This window comes from Lipophrys pholis, assembly GCF_963383615.2.
Source record: "Lipophrys pholis genome assembly, chromosome: 4".
Taxonomy (NCBI): domain Eukaryota; kingdom Metazoa; phylum Chordata; class Actinopteri; order Blenniiformes; family Blenniidae; genus Lipophrys; species Lipophrys pholis.
This window is the reverse complement of record NC_137637.1, coordinates 4,890,414-4,917,363: the sequence shown is the minus strand read 5'-3', so window position 1 is coordinate 4,917,363 and position 26,950 is coordinate 4,890,414. Positions and strand designations below refer to the sequence as shown.

At 42.9% G+C, this 26,950-nt stretch overlaps 2 protein-coding genes across 2 annotated transcripts in view; both read left to right on the top strand.

Annotated features, from left to right (window-relative positions):
• The window catches only part of LOC308108950 (receptor-type tyrosine-protein phosphatase gamma-like), a gene marked incomplete at its 5' end in the record, with an annotated part of 501,371 nt that extends 498,647 nt beyond the window's left edge, over positions 1-2,724 (top strand). Inside the window, one exon of the mRNA XM_080462281.1 lies at positions 220-2,724. Within this exon, the coding sequence (XP_080318407.1) occupies positions 220-369 (150 nt within the window). The 3' untranslated portion in view covers positions 370-2,724. The remainder of the gene's footprint in view (positions 1-219) is intronic.
• Positions 2,725-10,754: 8,030 nt separating this feature from the next.
• Positions 10,755-16,704, top strand: cep15 (centrosomal protein 15). Its single transcript, XM_080462089.1, has 4 exons — positions 10,755-10,852; positions 11,371-11,494; positions 14,610-14,678; positions 14,989-16,704. Exons 1-4 carry the CDS (start codon positions 10,800-10,802, stop codon positions 15,166-15,168), a joined length of 426 nt encoding a protein of 141 aa, XP_080318215.1. The 5' UTR covers positions 10,755-10,799; the 3' UTR covers positions 15,169-16,704.
• The last annotated feature ends 10,246 nt before the right edge of the window (positions 16,705-26,950 follow it).

The following is a 26,950-nucleotide window of genomic DNA, read 5'->3' as shown; positions in this document are numbered from 1 at the left end:
TGACATGGAGGAAATAATACAATCAGATCTCCAGTGGTTAACCTGACCAGTGGAAATGGTCTGCGTCGGAGCTCGCCACGTGTGATCAGATCACCCGAAACGCTTGTTAACGCCAGGTCGGTACTTGTGACGTAGCGTGGCAGCCTGAGTCATGGAGGAAGAAGGGAGTGGGTAATATGTAGCTGAGCTGGTTTTGGTTGTGTCTCTGTGAACCTCCAGGACCAGTACCAGTACCTGTACCAAGCTCTGCTCAGCCTGCTCAGCACCAAGGAGAACGGCTCCGGACTTCCGTCCAGGGACATTAACGGGACCATGACGTCCATGTCTGACCAGTCGGATCCAGCAGAGAGCATGGAGTCTCTGGTCTGAAGGGGTCCCGAGGGGTCCTGAGGGGCCCCGGAGCAGCGACAGGGGGGTCCCCACGGCCCCCACGGCCCCCGACACAGCGTGTGAGCCCACAGACGAGGCTCCTCACTTTGTAAAACGTCAAGGAACTATTGTGGACAAGACTTTTTGAGGCCTTTTTTGCCAGACTCTTGGTTAAAATGAATAACCTGATTACTTTTTTACACTGATAAAAAGTTTTTGATATTTATTTTTTTCGCCATTTTATGTCTTAATGTTCTCCTACTGAAGGGTTTGCGCCTGCGTTTTTCAGTTTCACGACAGCGTCAGTAGGCAACGAGAAACACTTTCCTGTCTTTTCTTGTTTGCACTATATAATGTCAGTGTTACTGCCTATACTAAAGCTGACTCACCCGGCTTTCCTTTCACTCGAGCTCCGATTGTCTTTGTTTCTTTTTGGTTGTTTTTACATTCCGCGGTTCCGGCCACACCGAGCTCACTGCGTCCCTGAAGGACAAGGTTCTGCTGTGTGTGGACAGGGGACGACTCCACCTCGCCGCCTCCGCTCAGCCTGATCTCCGCTGCCCCGTCATCCATCCTACCACTCATTTACCACGACAACCAAGACCCTGGACCCGAGTCACACAACTTGAACTACATGTTGTTGATTTCCTCTCCACTGCTTTCTTTTTACCTTCTTTTCTTTCTTTTTACCTTCTTTTCTTTCTTTTTGTCGTCACTCTCCTTCTTACTAGCAAGTCACACCCATGTTAGAAAACCTAAGGTGGTGTAACAACTGCTACTGTGAACTTTTATGAATATTTCTTTGTATAATTCATATTATGCTTTTTAATATATGGGAATACTGTATGTATACATATATAAATATATCCTTACCATAATAACTTTGTGATTTTTGTACATGTCCTTTGTGGCCTCCCACTTCAGGCCGGTTTAGTTCCATCGACTCTCACCGCTGATTCTCGGCCGTCCTGAAGCCGACTCTCTTCGGTCCCCTCCACTTTCTCGTATGCTGCTACGTCACCTGAACGCACGCACGCGCACACACACACACACACACACACATACACACACACACACACACACACACCCCTTTTGATATTTTTGAACATTTTTAAGGATGCCATCTCATGCCAGTCCAGATTTTCTTTGGCCATAATTCTAATCTGACAGACAAGCACGGATTAAGAACGGAGAGGCCTGCGAGTGTGTCCAGAACCAGCTCTATGCAACAAATCGGCTTCACTTTACAAATCCACCGTTTCAAACAGTGTGAGAGGGTCTCCGTGTTGCCCAGCTTCCACTTTTTTATTTCCTTCTTCCATCGTACAGAATTCATATAGAGGATCATAAAGTGAATTGAACAGCACACACATTCATGCCGTCTCTTTTATGTAGATGCTCATGTTGGTTCAATGAGACGTCAACGTGTCTGTCTGTTTCAGCCAGGCTGGTGTCAAATTACCATACTTTAATGATGAGGATTTTCTGACGCAGACTTTTTGATAGAGGGAGTTTAAAAACAAAAAGCATGAATGTATTGATTAGCTGTATGAGTCAGCTGTGTTTGTTGACAACGATGCTAAAAGGAGCTTTAAAGTCACATTAAATTGAGGCTTATTTCTACATTGGCTTCTACTTTTACTGCACTTCTTGTCCCTCCGAAAGAAACTGCGTTATTCCATTACGTGTCCCCTCTGTTAACACCAAGAGCTGCAGTATAACTAGCATTTTAAAATGGAGCTGACGAAACTGTCATTTAGTGTACAGAATGTGATTCCTTTGGTCACAATTGTGTGACATCAATGTTTATGTGTCGTTACCTGCCACGTTTATAATCTTTAACAGTGATTTACTAGAATGGGTTTATAACAAAGTCTGCCTTTATAAAAGTCATAGTGTTCAGTTTGGGTTTGTAGTGATGTTAAGATGAATTGATTGGCAGATGCTTAAACCATCTGCGTTACTATACATCATGAGAATACACATCTGATCATTAAAACCCTTTGCAAAGGTGAAATATGTGATGGAGCCTGATCACTGGATTGTGCATGTGCAGGAAGTGAAGTGTAGATGGAGAGGAATTCACTGCATGCTCTCTTTCGAACGCGACATAATGCTGCTGCAAGCCACAGATCTGAAGGCATAGACAAGGCAGGGGAGAGAACGGTGGAACGTAGCAGTATTACTCAGGAATGTGGATATTTTTGTGTGCAAAGGTTGTAGTTCATCTGAGGCGCAATAGTTAAACCAAGCAAACACAAAATCCATTTCTACTGTAGCGTTTGCAGGAAACTGCAGATAGTTGTAGCAGAACATGATTTCATTGTGTATAATTATTAAAAGATGATTGCATTCAACTCAGTTTGATTCATAAATAAAACACATTTTCACGTGAAAGTATTTCATGATCCTCATAATGAATCTGGCTCCGGATTACAAAACTATTACAAATTAATGTGAAAGACACATGATGATTATAAGACTTGGAAGAAATGCAAATAGTAGTTCTGGAGAGTAAAAAAGTCTCCATGAACGTGTCCTGTGCTCTCTGGCACTGAGACCTTCTGGAGGTTGGGGAGGCGGAGCCTCCAGCAGACCGTCAACGGGTTCACCTTTTCTCTTTCCTTACACCAATTTACACAAGAGCAGCAGATCCACTCCGGTTATGTAACCATCACAAGCAGAACATCAGTGTTATTCACTTCACCTGTGTGTGGCAGATTAATAAGAACAGAGATCATCAGGCTTTCACAAATCATCACTACAAACTGAGGCTCCGCTCATTCAGCAGCTTCTTGTTTCTGTTGCACTCCGACTGATCTCATTGAACTTCCACTGAGCTCAGAACCGACATTCAAACTGTTCTTGATGTTATAGTTCAGTAGTGGTAGTTAGTGGAGGTGGAGGCCTGTTTGAGATCCGTGCTCGCTGACAGAGGAGTGAACTCTCACTCCGACCTCCCCAGGCCTCGTGTACATATAGTTCTCATCTCTCACTCCCCTTCTGCTCTACAGAACTTTCTTTTCACTTCTTCCTTTGGCCTACAAGGACAGTGGAGCATTTCTTTTTGTGTTCTCACCCTGCATCAGCTGCAGCGACCTCACACACACACACACACACACACACACACACACACACACACACACACACACACACACACACACACCTTTTTGACGTGTGGATGTTCTACTCTAAGCGCAGATATTGATGATACTGTGTACCTCTGTGATCGATGGCGTGAAATGAATTCTTGTGGTTTTACATTATGAATGAAAATGTGAAAGCTTTGTTTTGTTTGTTGGTTGTTGTTTTTGTTATTATTATTATTATTATTATTATTATTATTATTATTATTATTATTATTATTATTATTTTTCCACACAGCACAAAACAGATTTGATGAATGATTTAGGGGGACATTTGTAATTTCTTTAGTGAAAAACAAACTACACTTTACCAAAGACTCCCTTCCATGCAGAAGAAAACATGCTGAGCTTGTCTATCTCCCATGATCCTTAGCACATCATCACTCCCAACGCCAACCTCAACCCCAGCTCCAAGCCACACTAGTAGACCTATCAGAGTCCTCCACACAGAAAGGGGGCAGCAGCGAGCTTCAACTTCTGTCTGTCTATTCTTGTTAGAAAACCAAGTAAGTGTTGCATAATATGACCCCTTTAAGAAGTAAAACACAACATTTTGACTTTAATATAACAAATCGTTTGTTATTCTAAAACTCACAAGAGGAAATGTGGACTAAACTGACATCAAACACTTTGTTCAAGCTTAACTCAAGTCAAATGTTGATAATGAGGCTTGAATATAGTAGAATTATTTGAAATAAAAATCAACATATTGACTTTCACACTAGAAGAATCCATATAAATCTTGTAATCTGTAGTCTGCTCAGCTGACATGCTCACTGTTATGAGTATTGTCTTTACCTGATCAGTACCAGAAGCCCACTTTGATTTAAATACGTGTGTCGATGCAGTTCCTCAGACTGGCTCATCTTAGAGGTCACAGCGTCCCTGCTGAGCTGAATAAACTGATTAATAGATAAAGTCTTCTTGAGCTCGACGGAACACAGATCCAGATCCTTATTGATTTCATCCTTTATTGATCAGAAATTGAGCTACATGCATTCTCCAGGACCGACGGAGTCCTCATGAGGATCTTAAATGGACCCGCTTAGCTCAAATATCTCCCATCCTGCATCTCTTCAGTGAAGTGTATCGTTGTCTGAAATTCATCCTTGTCTAGTTAAATTTTAAAATCAAATAGTCGAAAATGTGACTGAAAATCTGCTGAACTGAATCTGAACTAATATCGTCCACAATTGAGGCGTGTGTGTAGGTGTTAGATAATATTCAGATGTCGATGCCGATGTTAGGAGCAGTCAGATCCGATGGTCAGCGGGTTTTCTATGTGATTCAAAGATTCCCTGTAAGGTCAGGCTTTACGAGCTCAGTCACATTGTTTCATTGGAGATGCTAATTTGGTTGCTAGTTTCGCTGTATGGGATCCATTAAAATTGATCCACACTCAAAAACAAGTCATTTGGGTATTTTGTGCTACATTTGGCCAAATCATTATGTGATATCAATATTTCAAGCAGATTTCAACTCGGATAAGAGTCTGTTCTGTTTCAAACATTTGAGCCATGACCGTCACCCGATGCCCCGATTCACCCTCCTCCGACTCCATGAAGTTAAAACCTATAAAGATACGTGGAAGTTTTAAGAAGTACAGGGTGACGGCGTCATTAATCTGCCGTCCGGACCTTAAACTGAGCACTGTGAACACACCGCAGGTTTTACATGTGGATAGAAACTGTAAGAGAAGTGAAGTCACGTCTGAACCTTCGGTATGTCGGCCCTCAATATGGTCATTCTGCCATTTTCTGCCATTTTCTTCCCCACGCTGTGCAGGGATTTTAGTCTGTGCGATCACCCGAAAGGAAAAGTTCCTTTGCGTTGTCGTTGATGAGTCCATGAGAGTGCTGTCATTAGGAAATGTACCTTTGATTGGTTGCCTCTGTGACACCACCCCTCTCTGGCCAATCAGAGAAAACGTCGCACATCAGATTTGACTCAGACATTCTTACCCACTCGCCTCCTTTGGTTCTGGATCGCAGTTTGTCATCGATCAAAATGAAACCAACAGTTTTCTGGTCAGCGTCACTTCATGTCCTCCATTAGCCACCAGGCAGTGATTGTGATATTACGACGTTTTCTCCTCCTTCTTTGCCTTTTGCTTTCCAACCCTCTGGAGGCTATGACTCTGTTGTAAGTCACTGGATGAATTCCTCCATTTTGACCCGTTTTCAAAAGGTGGCTGTTCCTTCCTCTTTTGTAAACCAGGAAAAAGACAGATGGATTTCTTTTTTTCTTTGTTTGTTGAAAGTTATATCAAAGCATTCTATTATAGTGTTATTTAATATGTAAATGGTATTGCTATACATAAAATAAAATATGGGTTTTGATGTAATTTTCCGAAATCATTGGGTTTTACCGTTTGTGTTGTGTTGTGGATTGTAGAATGTCATACAGACACCAGCCAATCGTTAACATACTTTAATCAGAGTGTGTGGAGCCAAACCCAGCTAACGACAGGCTGGCCCGGTACACAATAGAAAGAAAGAGACACATGGCTTCTCTGACTTCTACTGCCATATCAGTATTGCCGCCATCTTGGATGAGGACCAGCTTCTCCTCCAATCCATTCACTGGTATTGAAGAAAACATAATTTATACTTTATGCCCTTGAAATAATTTCTCCCCAAACTAGAAGCAGTAGGCTGCCACAGTAAAGTACCCAAGGATTCTTACTCAAGGATCCACAGTGGATCACTAGTCCACTATGGGATTCGAACCCATGAACCCATGCTGACACCCCTAACCTCTAGGGTCTCAAAAGAAGAAAGGCTGTACATAATTACAATGATTAGAACTTTTACTGTTTTCTATGAATGGAGTGCATATTCAAATGGCCGTTTTCAGAATAAATGGATGTATGAAAGCATCTACCCAGGGAAGCTATTTCTAACTTTCAGTAGGGGGCAGGTTTCCTTCACAGTGGTTAGAAACTAGATACATTGGAATACAACAACATACAAGCAGACCAATGAAACATAAAATGAGTGTATTTCTTCACAGTATTCACAGAGTTTTAGAGTACTCTATGGTGTGATGTTGGCATTCAGATGCACATCATGGCTCTTTAGATGTGTTTGTTTGTCCTGTGAAGCTAACACAGAGACACGAACCAAATCCAGGACGGAACTTTGTAGAAGAACAGGATACAAGATGACTGAATTGCTAATCTATTGGAGGCAGAAGCAGAGTGAGAGAGCACGTCTAAAACTAACAGACAGAAGGCAGAACATAACAGTTCCACTGTTTTCACTTTCAGTTTTCTCTCATATCAGTACATTTTATTAATAATCATTTCTGAAAAAATCTGATCTTTTATTTGCCTATATGAAGTGTCGTTCTCAGGAAAGTGAGAATGTTCAATATAGATTAACATTGATTTGAAGAGAAAATAAAACACACAATCGGCTCCAAGGCTCAAGCCAGTTTGTGTGGGATTGCGCGTCCGACGGGAGGCGGCTGCCTCACGCCCGAGGGGAGATGCTCCGAAAGGTCTAGTCAATGCGGTCTTTCAATGTGAGACATCATAGAAAGTTCAACATTCAACCAAACCTTGTGACTTGCCTTGAGATAATAGTATCTATTACGTGTTATGCGTGTACAGGTAATTGCATTTAATTGAGTTTCACTTCTGGTGACTCAAATACTTTGGGATATATTTCTATGATAAAGTATGTGGCTCAGGAAGCATGGATCTATAGATGTTGTGGTGCTCTGCGGCGAGGACAAGAAGCCTTCTTCTCATAGTTTGGTTGGTCATTTGGAGGCTCCCCAGTCCCGACCTGGACAAACCACACCGCCGATGTCTTTATCCTGCTCAAGGTGCTGAAGCTGATCTCAGATAACAACGAGCAATTTCAGGTTACATATTGGACAGGTGAGAGCAGGTGAGAGCAGGTGAGAGCAGGTGAGAGCAGGTGAGAGCAGGTGAGAGCAGGTGGGAACAGGTGAGAGCAGGTGAGAGCAGGTGGGAACAGATACACCTGGACAAGTCTCTAGTCCATCACACAGAGAGACAGGCAACCACACACACTCACATTCACATCTCAGGAAAATTGAGGTCCCGTTTACACGACAACGTTTCACGTGACGACACCTAATCCGTTGAAACAAAGTGTTGTGTTTAAACTGCAGCAGCGGACACAATGACAACGATGTAGTTAGTATTGCGGGCCACCCGGAGGCGCTGTTGCTTGTTTTAGAAATGAAACCGCACAGACGTGTGCAGAAGAGAATATATAAACATGAACAAAATGGAGAGAACCCGACATTCTAGTGCACTGATGATGAATCGGATGTTATCAGGGGAGAGTCTCAACTAATAAAGTACCAATATAGACTATAAAACTAGAATACGGACCTGGAATCGTACCACTACAGGTCCGCCATGTTTGTTAACAGGCAAATGAGCATAAGAAACTATTTAACACGGGGGGAGATGCACATACGCTGTAACAGCGCTCCATCGCCCCCGGCAGTCTCTGCAGGAGGGAATCTCCACCGTGAAAGAATCTTTCTACATTGGGAGCCGATATAAAAAGTCTCCGATGCAATGGATCCGACCACTGGTGTCCTGTAAACGGACCCCCCAAATGTGAAAAAAGTTTTTGTTGTCGTTTTTGTTGTCGTGCAAACGGGGCATTAGTGTTACCGTTAACCTTTTTGTACTGTGGGAAACACACACATGGAAACGTTGAAACTCCACACAGAAAAGTCCTCATCAGTCCTTAATGTTTCAGAAATCAGAAATCCTTTATTAATCCCTGGGGGGAACTCTTGATTAATTAACTCAATAATTACTGGTCTGCCTGCCTGAATGATCCCAAAGCTACCAGTCAATCAAAGTGTGGTGACTGCATATTAGCTGCAGAAATAAGATGATATTTCTTAGCTGTCTGGATGGATAAAGTGGATAAAGGAGGCCTTCGAGATCAGGAAGCAGACGACCATGACCCTGGACAAGGGGGTCGGCGCCCTCTCACACACCTGGGATTCCATCCTCCAGAGACCACCGGACGGCGGGGGGCGTGGCCGGACGGAGGGGGGCGTGGCCATCCAATCTGACAGACCTGTCAGGCCAGTCACCTGATAAAGACCGACACGTCATCACACGTCAGATGAGGCTCTGAGGAAGACTGCAGTTGCAGCCGAAACATGTCAGCAACCACACATCTTTCCTGTCGTTACAAAAGAGTCCAGAATATATTTTATGCTGCGTTTATGAACTTTCAATTACAAGTTAGGATGATAAGTATTTCATTACGTTTCCATTGTTTTGTACGGAGACCCAGACTTATTTTTCCTGCATTTTACAGACGATTTGTGCATTTTAAATGTTTTAACCATTTTAGCTCTTTTAAAATCCAAACCCTCTTTATAAAGCAGTTTTGCATGTTTTCTTCCACAATCTAAGCTTTTTTTTTTTTACCTCTATTCGTGGCTTTTTTAAAAAAGATTTATGATTATTGTTCTTTATTAGAGCCCTTTATAGCCAAGAGTTAAGAGTCCTTCTAAAAATGACTCTGTTGTGTAAATAGAATAAAAATAAGATCAAATGTTTGCAGATGTTTAATTGAGGTGAGCTTGATGGTGCCATTATAGAATAGCTGAAGAGCCACATGAGGTTGCAAACTCCTGTGTAAAATGGACTTTAGGCTCTTGGTGGAGTCACTGCTGGGTCCGGTCTCTTCAGCTGTCTGGTTTGATTCAGACTTCAATGTTTGTTCCACAGATCTTCTGTAATGCTCTGAAGCCCTCCAGACCTCAGCTCGTCTTTTGTCTTCTATACAAATAAAGTGTCTCTGCCCTCATGATCCATTCGGATTTATTTTTACTGAATGTATGTCATACTTCACCGCTCAAACAAAGGAAATGTTTCCTGACATTATCAGATGTAAAGTACACACATCACACAGGTGTCATTCAAAATCTGAGGAAAAAAATCTGAACTTTGAACACCAATGGAAAGAGTTGCAAAAGAAGTGTGAAGATAAGTCAAATGGTTTACTTTGCCTCTTAGATGGTGAAAGTATCATGAAAAGTAATCGCAGCATGTTAGAAGGAAAAAAGTCTCTCATGGTCAATGGATTTCACTCATATAGCACTTTTCCCCAAAGTGCTTCCCATTGTTAATCACCTTCACCCAGTCACACACACACGAATGGAGGCAGCCTCCATCCAAGGTGCTCAGGCCCTCCACTGGAGTTCAGCGTCTTGCTCAAGGACACTTCAACATGCAGACGGTGGGAGATCGGGAATCGAGCCTGCGACCGTTCGACTGAGACATGACCACTCTACCAACCAAGCCACAGCCGTTCTGTTGCAGGTCACCGGTCTGATCTAAGGTCAACGGTGAGAGAGATCAGATGACGAGCTGCAGAACCGAAGGACAAGGCAGAATTCATTCCTTGTTGCACACAACAAAGTACAATCAAACAAATGTGGCTGTTTTACCTGAATATCACTGTTTGTTATGATGATCTGAGTTGTTCTGTGTTTGTTCACTAAAAGCCAAGAACTGATTCTTGTACAGTAGAAAAACAAATGTGAAGTTTGAAGTGGCAACTTGACTCTGATTAGAAGCTATACATCAGTTTACATCAATACATCAATTTCAGTTTAACTAAAGAGTAAACACATATGAAATGGTTACAACTTTGATGTTGTACTGATAAATAGTTTGACCGCCACAAAGCTTTGATGTACTCTGTTCTGTATTTCATACATACAGGCAAACCACAAACATCCATTCTTTTATAAATTTATTTAAATAAATTGTGTTGAACACCCTGTTTAGATGAGAAATAAAGTCAATGATCTCTTTCTATTGTTGTTTCTGTTGTTGTTTCTGTTGTTGTCGTGGACGGTGGGACTCGAACCCGCGTCCACTGACTACTGAAGATACTGTCTCAGCTGCATTCTGACTAATGACCAGCAGAGGGCGGCGGGTGTCTATGGATTGCTATGGAAACCAAACGCCCCAAATAGAGAGCCTGTATTCATTATCCGGGAAAGATTTTCAAACTAAACTCACACAATTGTTTACATTAACCATTATATATTGTTGTACAATAACATAAAACTAAAATAAAACGTTGCAGGGTGATTCACTGGCTGGGTTATCGTGCTATATGGTACAATCAGGTTTCTGTGGGAATCAGACGGGAGATTTTCTCTGAAATAAACTGTAAAAACGACCGTACGAGTGGGTCACTTTTGTTTTGAAATCCTGACGGAACTTCCATAGAAACGGAGCGAAAAGTCTTGTAATAGATAATGTCTGATTTTTCGGCTGAAGAAACGGATCTAATGGACAAACACGAGCACATGTGAGTCCTCACTGAGGAGGAGGGGGTGAGGAAGAGGAGGAGGAAGAAGAGAGGAGGGAGAGGAGGAGAGGAAGAAGAGACTTTACTTTCCAGCTTCAATAACTCGTTTATCAACAGTTTGATTCTAGAATACTGAAACAAGCAGCCAACAATCAAACTTTCATTCAGTTAAGATTCATCTATAGATAGATAGATAGATAGATACGCTCAACTATCAGCAATTTCGCTCTTTAAGAAAAATACGAACTATAATATTCTATTATAGATTAAATTGTGTCTTTTTGAATGTGTACAACATGAATACACGGTACACGAAAACAAGATTGCTGCAGTTCAGTTGGTGTTTTGGTGTGGTGATGTCAGGACCATGATGAATGAATTCAGATGTATTTCAGAGGTTTAATCTGTGGCTCTGATGTGTGTCATTGTGAGGAGCTTCATCTTCACCTCCAGAGCAACAAACCAATACTGACTCCATCAGAGAAAATCATTTCACGTTGGTCTGTCTGTGTCCTCAGTCTGAGCCGGAGGGCGGAGCTGCTGGAGAGGATGGAGGCTGGCCGCCAGCCGCCGACCAGCCACAGGAAGCAGCAGGAGAAGGAGGCTGAGGCGGCCCGCCACAGGAACGAGTCGCTACTGCAGGTACGAGTCTCTGCTGTAGGTACGAGTCTCTGCTGTAGGTACGAGTCACTGCTGCAGGTACGAGTCCCTGCTGCAGGTAAGCGTCACTGCTGCAGGTACGAGTCACTGCTGCAGGTATTAGTCTCTGCGAGTCACTGCTGTAGGTACGAGTCACTGCTGCAGGTACGAGTCACTGCTGCAGGTACGAGTCTCTGCTGCAGGTACGAGTCTCTGCTGTAGGTACAAGTCACTGCTGCCGGTACGAGTCCCTGCTGTAGGTACGAGTCCCTGCTGCAGGTACGAGTCTCTGCTGCAGGTACGAGTCACGAGTCACTGCTGCAGGTACGAGTCTCTGCTGCAGGTACAAGTCACTGCTGCAGGTACAAGTCCCTGCTATAGGTACGAGTCACTGCTGCTGGTACGAGTCTCTGCTGTAGGTACGAGTCACTGCTGTAGGTACGAGTCTCTGCTGTAGGTACGAGTCCCTGCTGTAGGTACGAGTCTCTGCTGCTGGTACGAGTTCCTGCTGTAGGTACGAGTCTCTTCTGCTGGTACGAGTCCCTGCTGTAGGTACGAGTCTCTGCTGCTGGTACGAGTCACTGCTGCAGGTACGAGTCACTGCTGCCGGTACGAGTCCCTGCTGTAGGTACGAGTCCCTGCTGCAGGTACAAGTCTCTGCTGCAGGTACGAGTCACTACTGCAGGTACGAGTCACTACTGCAGGTACGAGTCTCTGCTGCAGGTACGAGTCTCTGCTGCTGGTACGAGTCCCTGCTGTAGGTACGAGTCACTGCTGCTGGTACGAGTCTCTGCTGTAGGTACGAGTCCCTGCTGTAGGTACGAGTCTCTGCTGCTGGTACGAGTCCCTGCTGTAGGTACGAGTCTCTGCTGCTGGTACGAGTCACTGCTGCTGGTACGAGTCACTGCTGCAGGTATGAGTCTCTGCGAGTCACTGCTGTAGGTACGAGTCTCTGCTGCAGGTACGAGTCACTGCTGCAGGTATTAGTCTCTGCGAGTCACTGCTGTAGGTACGAGTCTCTGCTGCAGGTACGAGTCTCTGCTGTAGGTACGAGTCACTGCTGCCGGTACGAGTCCCTGCTGTAGGTACGAGTCCCTGCTGCAGGTACGAGTCTCTGCTGCAGGTACGAGTCACTACTGCAGGTATGAGTCACTGCTGTAGGTACGAGTCTCTGCTGCAGGTACGAGTCACTACTGCAGGTACGAGTCCCTGCTGTAGGTACGAGTCTCTGCTGCTGGTACGAGTCCCTGCTGCAGGTACGAGTCTCTGCTGCAGGTACGAGTCAAGTCCTTCTTGAGTTTGCATGTTCTCAGATTTTCTTCAGGGACTCTTCAGATTTCTGCCCGCAGTCAAAGACATGCGTGAAATTCTTTTAGATTATTCTGAACTTCATTTTCCTGGAATGTGTGTGGCCGGGTGTTTGCTCTGTGGTGGGCAGGTTGTACAGTGAAGGAAAACTGTTTTCAGACACCCTTAGCTTTTTACACAATCTCACAATATTTTTTGTGTGAAAAATCTTTTGGGTGTTTCTAAAGATGGTACATTAGACAGACACAAGTAAATGCAAATGATAGATATTTTTTGTTTGCTGAAAAACTAACTTGACAGTTTCAATATGTCAGTTCTCAACATTGTCAGAGACAAATAACAGAGAATGTCTTGAAAATGATAACAAAAACAAATAAAGTCTTTCTGCAGAGCATATCCAACTGCTGGAGGACTGATTCTGCACTTCCTGGCTATGTGATGGCAGATGTACTCTTCCTGGCTGAGAATCTGAATCTTTCCCACATGAGGCTCCTTGTTTCAGTTATTTCTGTCTCCAATATGCTTTTTATAGACACCAAGCACAGCAATACAAACTATCTTTTAATAAATAGCAGGACTTTTATTAATGGATCAATGGTACCAAAATGATTGAAGATTTCTCTTGTATTTCTATGGAACTAATGTCTTTTAACTTTTAAATGGCCCTTAAGACCTAAGAGTGATGGCGTGTCCGAAAACTTTTTTCCACGATTGAACATTGAGAGAAGCCCCTGGCCAGCTCAGTTGGTAGAGCATGAGACTCATAATCTCAAGGAAGTGGGTTTGTGTCCCACGCCGGGCGCCACCTTCCCGTGGGCTCACCACCTGCAGGAAGGTTCTTAATCGGTGCGATGTGATCTGGGTGATGGTGCTCAGACTGACACCCCCGTGACCTGGGTGGGATTAGCTCCGCCCCCCAGGACAGACCTCAGTTAGACAAAATGTGTTTCAACTACACGTGGGCAGTCGGTGGTTCATCTGGTGGTGATCTGATACAAACACAAGGCTCATCACAAGTGTTTTTAACTGGATTCTGTAGTTCCTCATTGCGGCCACTAGATGGAGTATTTTCCAAGGTGTTTTTAATGTGTAGTACCAAGAAATAGGAAGGAGATGAATTCTACTTCTATTTCATTTATATGCCTCCATGATTTTGGTTTGGTTTTTTTCAGTCACCAATAATTAGACAAGTCGAAGATTGTTCTCATCGTGTTGTCTGACTGATTCACAATAAATCTGTGTTAGTGCGGACATCTACTTTTAAACATAGATAAACATTAAAACAGAGTAGGTTCTTAGGTCACTTTACATTTGGCCTTTGTTTTCTGTTTTCTTAATCGTGTAGATCTACTTATAGCAGAGGGATTCAAAAAATAATAATAAATCTGTTGAGTAATGGACTCTTAATCCTTTGTTGTGTGTAGTTTCACTCCAAAACTCTGTTATGTTTTGTTTTTGAATATTAAGATAGAAACTGAAGTAAACTTGATTAAAAAATGTATCTTGAAAATATTTTTTACACTTTTTAATGTCATCCTGCGGGACAGATCCAAGCCCATGGTGGCCATTTCTGGTCCATGATCCACATGTTTGATACCTAACCTGGCTTCAGTGTTCTGACGTGTAGCTTTTAGAATAAAACCTCTTGTTGTTTTAATTTCTACTTTACATTTTGGTGAGAGGAATGGTAATTATGTCGCCTGCAACGCTGTCTGGGATTAATGCAGTGTGAAGCTCTGTGGATGAGTTGTGCTGATGTAGGAGAAGGTTTTATGAATGTCTGTGGTTTCTGCTCTGTGTCCTGATGCAGGATTTACAGAAGATAGAGGAACGTCTCAAAGGAAGACGACTTCCTGCCCCCAGTCTGCTGGCGATGGAGGTAACAGGCTCAGTATTTCACTGCACTGACACCAAATGTTTTGAACAGTTTTGCTACTTTGTGGAAATTCCAAACCACTCTCTTTCTATTAGAGTTTGTATTTGCTTCATTTTAAAGACGTCACTTGTATGTCGCGTCTATCATTCACACTCAGAGAAATACTGACAGATCCCATACACATTGTTCACACACCTTGTCGTGACGTGTCACAATAAATTTCACCTCTGATTTTCTTTGTCTTCATCAAAATGTCTCTGTTAACCCTGGACTTGGACTCACAGGTTCTCCTGGCCTTGTGTTTGTGTTCCAGACCAGGTACTGGGCATCACTGGAGGAGTCCATCCCAGCCTGGGAGCACTTCCTGCTGGGTAAAGGTCCACATCCAGCAGACAGCCGTGGACGCTCTCCACCTCAGAGGGCCGAACGGAGAGCGAGCACAGCTCAAGACAGAGGTCTGCCGCCGCTCCCCAAACACAGGCCTGCGAGATGAGGCTCAGGAGGCGTGTGTGAACTGACCTGGAGCAGTCCGGATCAACGAATGTGATGCTTTTGTATATTCAAGGATATTTATTACCAATTCAATTTCATTTTATTTCTATAGCACCAAATGCAACACAGTCATTTCAAGGAAAACTCCCTTTTAAGCAGGAAGAAACCTGCAGAACCACATTTAGAGACTTTCTCTTGAAGAATCTGTCTATAGTGTGTTTGATCTCTTCGGAAGTCTCATTGACTGTACACGATTATAAACGTCCCTCCGTTCACCAAATATCAGGTTTGGTGTTTCACCAGAGGAAACTCTGACATGTGGACCAACTGGGATTGCGAATCGAACTGTCGGGACCACCCACTGCACCACCTGAGCCTGGACTGTGGAGCTGCACCAACAGTGTCAACGCTGCTCTGTTCAAGTTGCAGTATTGCTTTAAAACCAGTAGAGGGCGCCACCATGATGGGTTATAAATAACTCCAGGAAGTGAAAATAAACATCCACAGTCTGGAACAATTAAACAGCTCAACCTTCTCTGTTCTCCTGCATTATGATTATGAAACTTCACATGTTTAAACACAATAACGTTAGTTTTAATTGAGCGGACTGATTCATAAGTTGTTGTTTTTTTTACTTTTAATATCCAGGTTGGATATCATTATCACAGTTTTCCCACACCTGCAGTCCATGTAAAACAAATAAAGGATTCCCATTCAATGGGATGGAATTATATTTTAGACATTTTAAACATTAATTCTCACAAATTTGCACTGAATCACAGATCTGTGTAGTTATTATTTGGAACGTGTTTGTTTTTTTCAGTGATTCCATTCCTAATATCTGGAATCCAAAATGAATGACATATATGAAATTATGGATATGTTGAATTAAAGTCATTTTCTGATGCACATTAAGCCAGAATGTGGTCATGACTTGTTGAAATGAAGTTATGGATCTATTATTTGTCCGTCGCCTGAATTCTTCAGGGGTCAGATATCTGCAATGTTTATTCTGGATTATAAATTTTTGTTATTAAATATTGTGAATTGTTTTGTAATCATAACAGACATCCACAATATTCCTCTGATGTTATTTCCTGATTTTTAAATTTGAATGATTTGACGCTGAAAGACGCTCTGTGTCTCGTCAAAAGAAAAAAGTGAATTTATACGAGCACTGTAAAGCTTGTCATTACGTTTTGTCAAACCCAAAGTGGATCCTGTCTTTAAAGTGTTTTACTTTCCCACTTCACAGTGAATTCACCCTTAAATAAGCTGATAGGATTTGAGACGCATGCTGCACATAACCATAAATGATTTCTGGACACCAAAGTTTTCACTTCTTAAAAAATAAAATAATAAATCTCAATAATTCCTGGCATGTCGGTCATAATGAATATAGTTCTGCAATCTTTATTTATTTGGGCACATTTCCTCATTTGTACCAACTCTTTCTGTTCGTTTCTATGATTGAATATGACAGAAACATATTGTATCCCAAATCTTTAAGCTAATAAATTCTCTTGATAGGTCTGAGAAAAGGTTTGACGAGATGAGACAGTGACTACAACGACACTGAAGAACCCTCAGTTTATCTTCTCTACGCTATAAAACATTCAATATTTTTCTGACGTGATTTTCAAGCCATATATTTTTCATTTGGGAAAAAGTTGAACTTGAAAATTGATGATGCTTCAACGAGGAGCTTGTAAAAGTTTAGAATTAATAAGTAGATGATGATGATGATGATTATCATCATCATCATCATCATCATCATCATCATCATCATCATCATCATTATTATTATTATTATCTCTCCATCATCTTGTCATGCATCAACAATCCTAAATTGGGCTTGTCTCCCAAGTTTGAAAGAGATATATAAATATATATATATCGAAAAAAATATATATAGATAGATAGATAGATAGATAGATAGATAGATAGATAGATAGATAGATAGATAGTTAGTTTAAAAACCATGTCAGAGTGAGTTTTGATACTTTCATGGAGCACTCGTTTTATTATTGGTTGATGGTTGATCGAGAGTGTAGCAGATCCAAGGCCACGGTCCAGGAGGGCTCTGCGGCCATGACACTGATGTTTTTACAGGATATGAGTAAATGTTGCAGCTGTTCTTCTATGTCCTGGATTCACAGGCCCAAACCTAACTAAGTCAACCCTGACACTAACATTAACACATTAACACTAACCGTAACGCTTTGTCCTTCAGGTTGTCTACAGAGTTGAGACATCTTGCTTTAATGAGCGGAACATCAGCTGCTAAAAAAACATGGCACCTGCTTTTTTTCTACTGGGACCAGCGATCCCCCCCCCCCCCCCCCCCCCCCCCCACCCCCCTTCACTTTTACCTCCTCTGCACTCTCCCACCCTCCCTGGCTTTAACCCCTAATTGTCGGTGATCAGCTCTCCGCTGGCCTGACGCGGAGTGGCGGCTTGACAAACGCAATCATCCGGACAATCCCGGGTTGAGGTGGCCGATGGTTTGGCAGCTGCCCCAGCTTCTCAGCTGGGGCCCCAGCACTGCAGGCCCTGGAGCGGAGGAGGAGGAGGAGGAGGAGCAGGAGGAGGAGGAGGGGAGAGGCCAACTAGCCAGTGGCCACCAGTCGCCGGCTGTGAGTGGGCCGGCCTGGATTGATACGGGCTGGGTGGCGGGGTGCTGGCTTAGTGGAGGGACCAGGCGGGGGTCAAGGGCAGGATTTAAGGAAGGACGGGGTGATAATGGGGGGGTGGTATGAAGGCCTGGTGGACAATTGTATATGACAGGGGGTCGGGGGATGGTGAAGATGCAATGTCACGAATCATCCAAAAGGGTTGTGAAGAGCACGATCTGGAGCCCTTCCAAGTGACTAGCCCTGCATTATGGATTCTAATGGCTGAGGGCCCTGGGGTGCTGTGGGTGCTGGGGGGGGCGGGGGGATCAGACCTGGATTCACCCTGCTACCAGCCACCTCAACGCCACAACCTGGGTTCTACTCCAGTTCTCTCCTCTATCCCTGGTGGCGGAGCAACAAATCCAGCGCTGAGTGATTATGCAACGGCGTTTTCTCCCATTGAGAGCCCACTGAGAGCTCTGACAGATAATTGGCCGAGCCCAAAGCCGTGCAAATGGTTAAGTGTTGACTCCAGTTGATTGGATAATGGGTAATTGCATGCTGCATTTCATTCAGCGAATATGCTGCGGGTGTAGCGGGGGCAAAGCCGAAGGGGGAGGGAAAGAATGGAGGAGGGAAAATATTTTGGCGTGCTGCGTTTTTTTGCAGCCCGTTACTTTCACACGTCAAGTCTGTTGCTTTTGTTTGGATCTCGGCGGCCTGGAGAGTTCACAGATTTGTTTCAACTGCTGATGCCATTTAAATTGCAAATTACATTTTATTGTTGAACAGGATTTTTTAAAATTTATTTATTTTTGATTTTCACACTCGTTTTCAGAATCAAAATTTCCCACATCAGAGCGACCGCCATGGCATGTCGGCCCTGGTGGCGCCATTCGGGGCTCCCCCCCCCCCCCGACCCGCCCTGCGCTCATAAGTCCTTGAGTCTCTCCTTTGATCACAGCGTGTCGCCACGACTTCAGGGCCCCGACCCGCAGCTCTCTGTGTTTGCTCTGCAAAGGCCTTGACTGTCATCACGTTGTCTCACTTCATATAGAAGCTCATGTTGTTCACTAGCAGGAAGCCACACTGGCCTTCAGGTAACCATGACACTTTAATAGGTACTCAGAAATTTGTTCCCCCATCAAATTAAGACCTAAACTCAAATTTCTTCAGTGAAATTACTTATTTGCACAGGGAAATGTAAATTGTACTCAAAGCAAGTGCTTTAAATGACACTGGCACATATCTTTTCTTCTTTTAAAAAATGTATTTATTGAATATTTGCAGGAAAACCTTGAACATTGCCAATAACACTAACAACAATAACAACAAAAGACAGTGAAGTGTTGGACAGTATCCATCATTAAAACTCGATCATTTTCAAGGAGTTCAAAGTAGAAAGTATATGATGGTCTGTCACCAAAGACACACACAAAAATCAGCAATGGCAAATAGATAAAGTACAAAAAGTATATAAATAGAATAGTAATACAAAGAAGGCACATAAGGCACAAGAGCCCCCCATGGCTTCTTCCCCTTCTATAGCGGACAAGACTTTTCTACAGATTACAGTGAAAGTGGAATGTATATCTTTGTACGCAAAAGTTAGCTTTTCAAGGGCAACAGCTTTTGACAAGTCAGACACGTTTGTCGACTTTGACTAAAATTCCATTCTCTGGCTATCGTAAGTTTTGCTTGCAACACATAATATACAATCATAGTTTTCTTCTTAAGAGGTTGGAAGTAGGGTGGGGATGTGGAGGTGAGGATGTGGAGGTGAGGATGTGGAGGTGAGGATGGGGAGGTTGGGCAGGGATGGGGAGGTGAGGATGGGGAGGTAGGGCGGGGATGGGGAGGTGGGGTGGAGATGTGGGCCTGTTGAATTCCACTTCAATCGCAGCATCGATCTCACTTTCCACGGATGTGTTTCTGCCGTCGGCTGCTTGGAGTCAGATTGCGCCACGGTGTTCACATCGACGGACGGATTAGTCCGACCGCCCAAAGCACACGTATGAATTGTGTGCTTGAAGCATGTGTGCCTTTTGTCGGTATTGATCCCGTCTCGGCACAGACACACGGAACCTGCATGTTGTGTTTGAGTCCTAATGAAGTCCCTTAACAAACCTTAATCAGTTTACTATCACGCACACCAGTCGAGGAACAACACTTAAATTTATATTGCACTGCAGCACTGCACCATAGGTAATCACTCACTGTCTGTCTTGGCTTTTCTGCCTCAGTGCACTGAAAAAAGAAATACGTTTGAACTTGATGTTAAACTTCACCCCGATGCTCCTTGGATCAAAGTTTTTTGTGCACCGAATATTAAAACAATATCAAGGTGTTGGAGGTAGTTGATGAGAGGAATGTTTCATTTCTAATACGTTTCTACGTAGTTTATGTGAAATTGTGAAAATACAAACAATCTAATTCAAGGATGATCCTTACATTTCACACTGAGTGTGTGTTGCAGTTTAAAACTCTCAATGTGTGTGATGTATCGTTAAAATAGACACTATATCGCCTGACCAATTGTTGGTGTGTAATTGGTCCACAAGTGCATCTTTTTGCTGATGATACAATTGTTTTTATGTTTTAGTCATGCAAACACAGTTGTTTAGTTCTTTCAATATCTATTATTCAGTCAGATCAATCGCTTCTCAAATAATAGTTAATTTTTAAATTTTTTAAATCACAACCAAATGTCTCCAGTTCTCCATCTATTGAAGTTGTAGACACTCACTATTATTTCTATAGCACCAAATACAACGCAGTGATTTCAAGACACTAACAGATAAAAACCAACAATTCCACATGAGCAAGCAGAGGAGACTGTGGAAAGGAAAAACCTGCACAACTCGACTCAGATGTGGAGATTTTCTGCTGTTCTGGTTGGAGATTAAAGGGTCGAAGTGGTGAATGAACTTTGGCATTTGCATTGGTTTAACTTAATATGAAAATCTATCTAGGGCCATTTTCTTATTATATGTCCTCCTCCACGCCATGCAGAAGGAAATGAGAGTAGTTAATAACAGGAACGCTCAGAGCTGGGCAAAATGTCATTTTGTCACGCTGACCCTTTAAACCAGACCACTTTACAACAGCATCCAGTTTTGTAAGTTTGTATCCATTGAGGGATTTTTAATTTCATGCTTGTCACCTTACCGTCTGTGTTGTAATGAACCGTGACTAGAAACATTTTTAGTTTTGTCCAAAGCTAATTGTTGTATATGTCTCTCTTGAGAATGAGGCCTGGTTTCCCAACGCGACGATGTGTATAAATAAACACCAATAATATATAAAAATGGGGGCTTTAATCATTTGTGTTTAAGATGATTGTTTCTGACACAAGGTGTAAATAAGATGAATGAGTCAAAGGTGATATGATTAGCAGCACAATCATTTTGCTAAAGTGTTGATTGTCTGCAGACACCAGAATCTGACACACGGGGCCAGGAAGTTTTTCTCCAACTTGATTTTTGGCAGACTGAACTGAAAAGTTCTGAACAAGCTGTCAGATTTAAGTGTGGTAATACATTGCTTTAAACTCTTTAAAGGAGTCATCACCTGGCATCCAGTCTCCCTAAAATTGTCTATAAATCAATCCTTAAAATTTCTTAGAAAATAAAAAAAGAAATCAAACATGGAGCTTGTTCGGACCCTTTTTCATACCGCAACTTCCTCTCGGGAGACATGAAAGAAAGTCATGGTGATAGCATACCAATGGTATTGCAGTCCTTTGCTCACATGATAAATAAAAATAAGAGCCATTTACAGACATCCACGTCGCAGAGCAACGCACCCCAGACATGGGGGTCATTTGTAAATCTCATGGAGTCTCGTCAGCGGCTAGCGGTTTGCGGCTAACTGCTAAATTTAACAAAGGTGGGTTCATGACATTAGTCTCCTGTATTGACAACAACACAGGAGCACAATCAAAATCTCCCGTTTTGGGGGTGCGCCACCTTGTGGGCAATTCCGGTTTGAACAAAGAGCCCAAACTAAAAGTCTCAGCCACTTTCAAACTCCAGATTTCCAGGCAAGTTTCAACTGAGGTCCAACGCCATTATACATGTTTTAACAAGGAAACATGATTTCCAGGTGATGACTCCTTTCCACTATGTTGGCTGATGTTGCCATTAAAAATATTGGACCACAGGCTTTCCTCTAAGAAACTGCATGGACACCATCTCCAGTCTCTCTTTCGGCAATCCAGTGAAACCAAACACAGTCTCACCAACATACAAAAATACTGCCTATTAAAATGAAAACAATTGACAATTTTCTCTCTGGATTCTAGCAAGTGTCTAATTCTGATTTCCTTCTCTGATGTCATCCCACAGGATGGGGGGTGGGGGGGTCACAATACCTCAGTTGGGAACCGCGGGGTTAACCTCTGGTTTGTCTCTTGTTGGCTGTGACAGACTAAACCGACCATCAATGATCCTCTGAATCAACAGTCTCACAAAAGACGATTAATCCCTGGGTTTAACATGACAACTATGTGCCTGTTCTTAGTGAAAAGACGAGGTACCAGAGCACCTCTGTTTCTTCTAGTTCCGTCTAGATGGTAGTTTGGATCCACAAGCCTTTGGGTTGAGCTCATCAGCACTGCTTTTATGTGCAGGATAACTTGCTCATAGTGACATTTCACTACAGATTTTCATGTGCTCCCAGCCTGTTGTGTCTGAGCCCCTTTGGGTCTGAGGGGCTCTATAATTGCGTGAACAGTTGGAGGGGTTTGATCGTTAACATGGGAGCCCAGAGTGAAGGAGGAGAGGACGTTTCCCAGCAGGGCCAGGTCGGGTCAAAGGGATTAGCTGTGGCACCGGACATCCCCAAATCAACGGATCCTCCCCGACAATGACTCAGTGATTAATGCCACTAGAGAAGAGCCGAGTGCAGCCTGAGCGTGAGGGACAAAATGGCTCATTGGTTTGCAAGCGGCAGAGGATCAAATTAATTTGGTTGTAATTAGATGAACAAAGATTTACATATTTGAGTAGACTCTATTATGTGAGCGTTTGATTTGTTTTGTCCGCTTGCGTCATGCGTATATGGACAATAGGAATATAACCATGATTGATTTGGTTTTAATGTCCAATGGCACGGATAGAAATGGGGACTTTTTGACAACAGAAATGAGAATTTTCTACAAGTTCAACAATATCTGCCCCAGCTAAAGTCATGATTCTCTGACATATTAAATATATTGCTGGACAGTATGTCTCAAATTGATCATCATTGACATGTCAACATTTTCAATACACATGACGGAAGTGCAACATTTATGTTTCCATGCTCTGAATATCATCCTATTGGACCAATCAGATGGTGCCTGTATTGACAACAGGACATATTTCACTTCATTATTACAACATTATATCCGGACGTGTGAAAACAAGCCAGAAGTCTGAAGCACAAAAGCACAAAAATCAAGAAAAAGAATAAAAACAACAATGTCAACAAACTGCTCCTCTTCTGAAATGCCACTGTGAGGAACTGCAGATGTAATCATAAAAAAGCTATAAGCTCAATCTGCTTATGCAGTTCTGCTATACATGTTGCTGCTCTACAAAATCTACTGCTGCTCATCTCAACATGCTGCTCTGCTAAACCTGCTGATCTGCTAAACCTGCTGCAGCTCTACTAAAGCTGCTGCTCTGCCAAACCTGGTGCCATGCTAAAGCTGTAACCTGCTGCCGCTCTACTTAGCCATCCTGTAGCTTTATTAAAGCTGCTGCAGCTCTGCTAGACCTGCTGCTGCTCTACTAAACCAATGCTCTGCTTAACCCGCTGCTGATCTGCTAAACCTGCTTGAAGCAAACAGCCAGTTTGTTACCCACCTGATCACTCACAGCACTTTGGATTATTCACAAAGCATTATAACGCACAGCACTTTACAGATAATGCAACATTTTGCACAAAAAAGAGATTGCACACAGTTGTCATTTTCAAAGGATTTATAGGAAGCTTTTGTTGTTGCCGTAGGTCTCCTCAGGGGGTGATACTAGTCGGGTGGCCCATCTGTGGGGGCAACATGACAATTAATTGATTGAGTGTGGCGCACTATATGTGATATTAGAGTAGCTGATTCCTGTGGGTGCTGATACGCATGTGCTGAATGTCAAGGTGTGGGTGAGAGTGTTTTGCTGTACATGAGTGTAAAGCTTTTACTTTACCGTCTCCTCTTGTGTTCAGGCCGTTGTCTCTGCAAAACATTCCTCCAGAGAGGAGACACCTTTAAAATGGTTCCAGGCTGAACCAAGAGGAAGAGCAAGCTGGGGGTGTTGCATTTAGTTTTAGCAGGGTTTAGGATTTAGTTTATTATTTCGATGTTTTGTTTGGAGGTTTATTTGTTATTTGTTTCTATTATTTAACTGATATTTATGGGTTTGTATGGGAGGATTTGAATGTAGTTTCAACCAAAACATGTTACATTGTGTCACCTATGGAGTCATAATGGTTTCATCCAATTGTGTGGAACATATTTAAGGCGCCTTTGGAGGGTAATGAACTGGCTGTTCTATGCTGCTGCTACGCCGCTAAACCCGCTGCTGCTCTGCCGAACATGCCCCTCTGGTAAATCTGCAGTTGATGCTCAGCTCAACGGGGAGTTGCTGGAGGATTTTTGTTTGCTTGTTCAGCTCACTTGATAAGAAAAACACTCCTGATGAAGGAAATGAATTTGTGCGAGGCTGCTTGTTGTGTTGTAAGTTGCTCAACATAATATTGGGGGTGTAATTATAACATGATTTTTGTATGTCAATTAGAGTAACATTGACGTTATTATTACTACATACTAGATTAATATTGCTGGTAACATGATACAGCACACATCACACAGCCTCAGAGTAAACCTTGTCATAGTTGGGGTTCCTGGCCTCAGCTATGTCGCCCTCTCTGCACACTGGAACTGAAGGATGACAACAAGAAATGTAGGAGTTCAGAAGAATTGAATTCTTGTGTGTTCCAGTGGATTTTGAGTCCAGGTTAGTTTCATGATTATTTGAAACAGTCTTCATTGTCAAACTTGCTCAGATCAGATAGAGGTTCCCCCTCGGCTTTCGGCCTCAGGCCACAGACCAGACGGATGAAGGGATGGACGGACAGAGGTCAGAGTGGAGTCTGACAACAGATCAGCAATGAGAGCTCCCTCCCTTCTTGGTTCCCAGCAGCCCCTCCGATTCCCCTCCGAGCCACAAAGCACCTTCTTCTGGGCCCGCCGCGCCCTTGACGTGCCAAGGCGGGCAGGCGGGCGGGCGGACAGGCACATCCCAGAGACAAGCTGCCCGCCACTGTCTTTAAGACATTCTGATGAGGTTTAGGTGAAGAAAGGATCGGGGTTGACTTTGTAAAAGAATCTAAATGAGGTGCGGGTGAATGCCGCGGCTGTTCCATTTGAATCCGAGTGTTTGGGAGCTTCTCGAGTGGCTCATTTCCATGCATCACACCCGGGATTCTTCAGTGCTCAGCCCCAACACATTCAAGGACTTTCTATTTTTCTTCTTTCCTCTTTTCATTTTTCTTAAAAGAGACCAGTTTGTCAAACTCACTTGTTGCAACAAAATGTACCATAAATGTGTTTTTAAACATAACGACTCAACATTTCCAAAATGTCTTTGTGTCCGTCATCTGTCCTTTCAATAGCTTCTCATTTAAATGAGGAATAAAGCCAGAGAGTGAAGAGAAGGCACTGCTCATTAACCCCTCAGTACTTTACAATGAATCCTGGAGACTCATTGTGCCAAAGGGCCAGTGCTCCTCTAACGAGGGACGGGGAGGGTAGGGGGCCTTTCTCCAGCATCAGACCAATCTTATCTCATTATTCACCTTTAAGACGCTGCAACACGGACTAACAAGCCGATACAATCTGGACTTCTTCCAATGTGTCAATAGAAAGATGGAGGAAGCTTTTGTACAATACTGAATCTGGGATGATCTAAAAAATGTAAATACAAACAGGAAGCCACTATTTGTTGAAATCACAATAAACACTTTCTCAATATCATAAGGTGAAACTAAGAGATTTTATCATTTCATGGAAAATATTAGTGACACATTTTAAAAAGGCTGTGCCATGTTTCCCATTGTTGAAAACCTTTTCTTCTGGTACCAATAGTCTGTAATCACCTGGAGATAGTTGTGATGTTCAGTTTGTGAAACCATGGTGTTTGAATGGATGTGGTTCAGCAGATAAACACACATAAACACAGAAAACAGATACTTGAACTGAGTTTTGTTGCTCATTCATTTGTTTTCTTGTGTTTGTGTTTCTCTTCCTCTGTGGTGGAGCTGCTGGGCTTGATGGCGCTTCTGTATGTTTTTGTAAAAAAAAAAAAACAAACATAAATAAGTGTTCCATCATGTGTTGTTTGGAGCTGCTTCAGATTCTGATCAATGTCTTCATGAGTGTAGAGAAGAAGCAGATGATGAAGAGAATAATGTGACCAAGAAAACATGAATGTTGACAGTGGAAGATGGAGAAACCTCACAAAAAGAAAGAATTAACAAAAAGAACAAGATGGAGTAATAAATAAATGTATTTCCAATTTAGGCTTAATCCTGGTTGTGGTTGGTGGTTCAGAGTGTGTGTGTGTGTGTGTGTGTGTGTGTGTGTGTGTGTGTGTGTGTGTGTGTGTGTGTGTGTGTGTGTGTGTGTGTGTGTGTGTGTGTGTGTGTGTGTGTGTGTGTTTTAAATTTTTTTGTGAAGCACTTTGCATTGCAATCTGTACAAAAAGTGCTATATAAATAAAGTTTGATTTGATTTGATTTGTGAGATTTGTTGAGTTTAAAATATGTATGAGGCTCAATGGAAACTTTAAATTCACCATCAGTGACTGTTTGTGATGTGATGCTCTGGTGAGCAGTGCAGGACTGTACCAGCTTTCACTCTGACCTCCACATGTGTTCTTTCAACCTGCCTACACCTCAGCCTTCACTTTGCCTCCACCCTGCCTCCACCCTGCTTTCATCCTGCCTACTGGCCTTCACTCCAGCCTTCACCCTGCCTCCAATTTGACTTCACCCTGGTCTCCACCCTGCTTTCACCCAGCCTCCACCCTGCCTTCACCCTGTGTTCTTTCACCACGACCTCCGCCTTACCTCAACCCTGAGGTGATTGAAGTGGTGTTCTAGATGGATGGACGGTTGATGTGTTAAAGT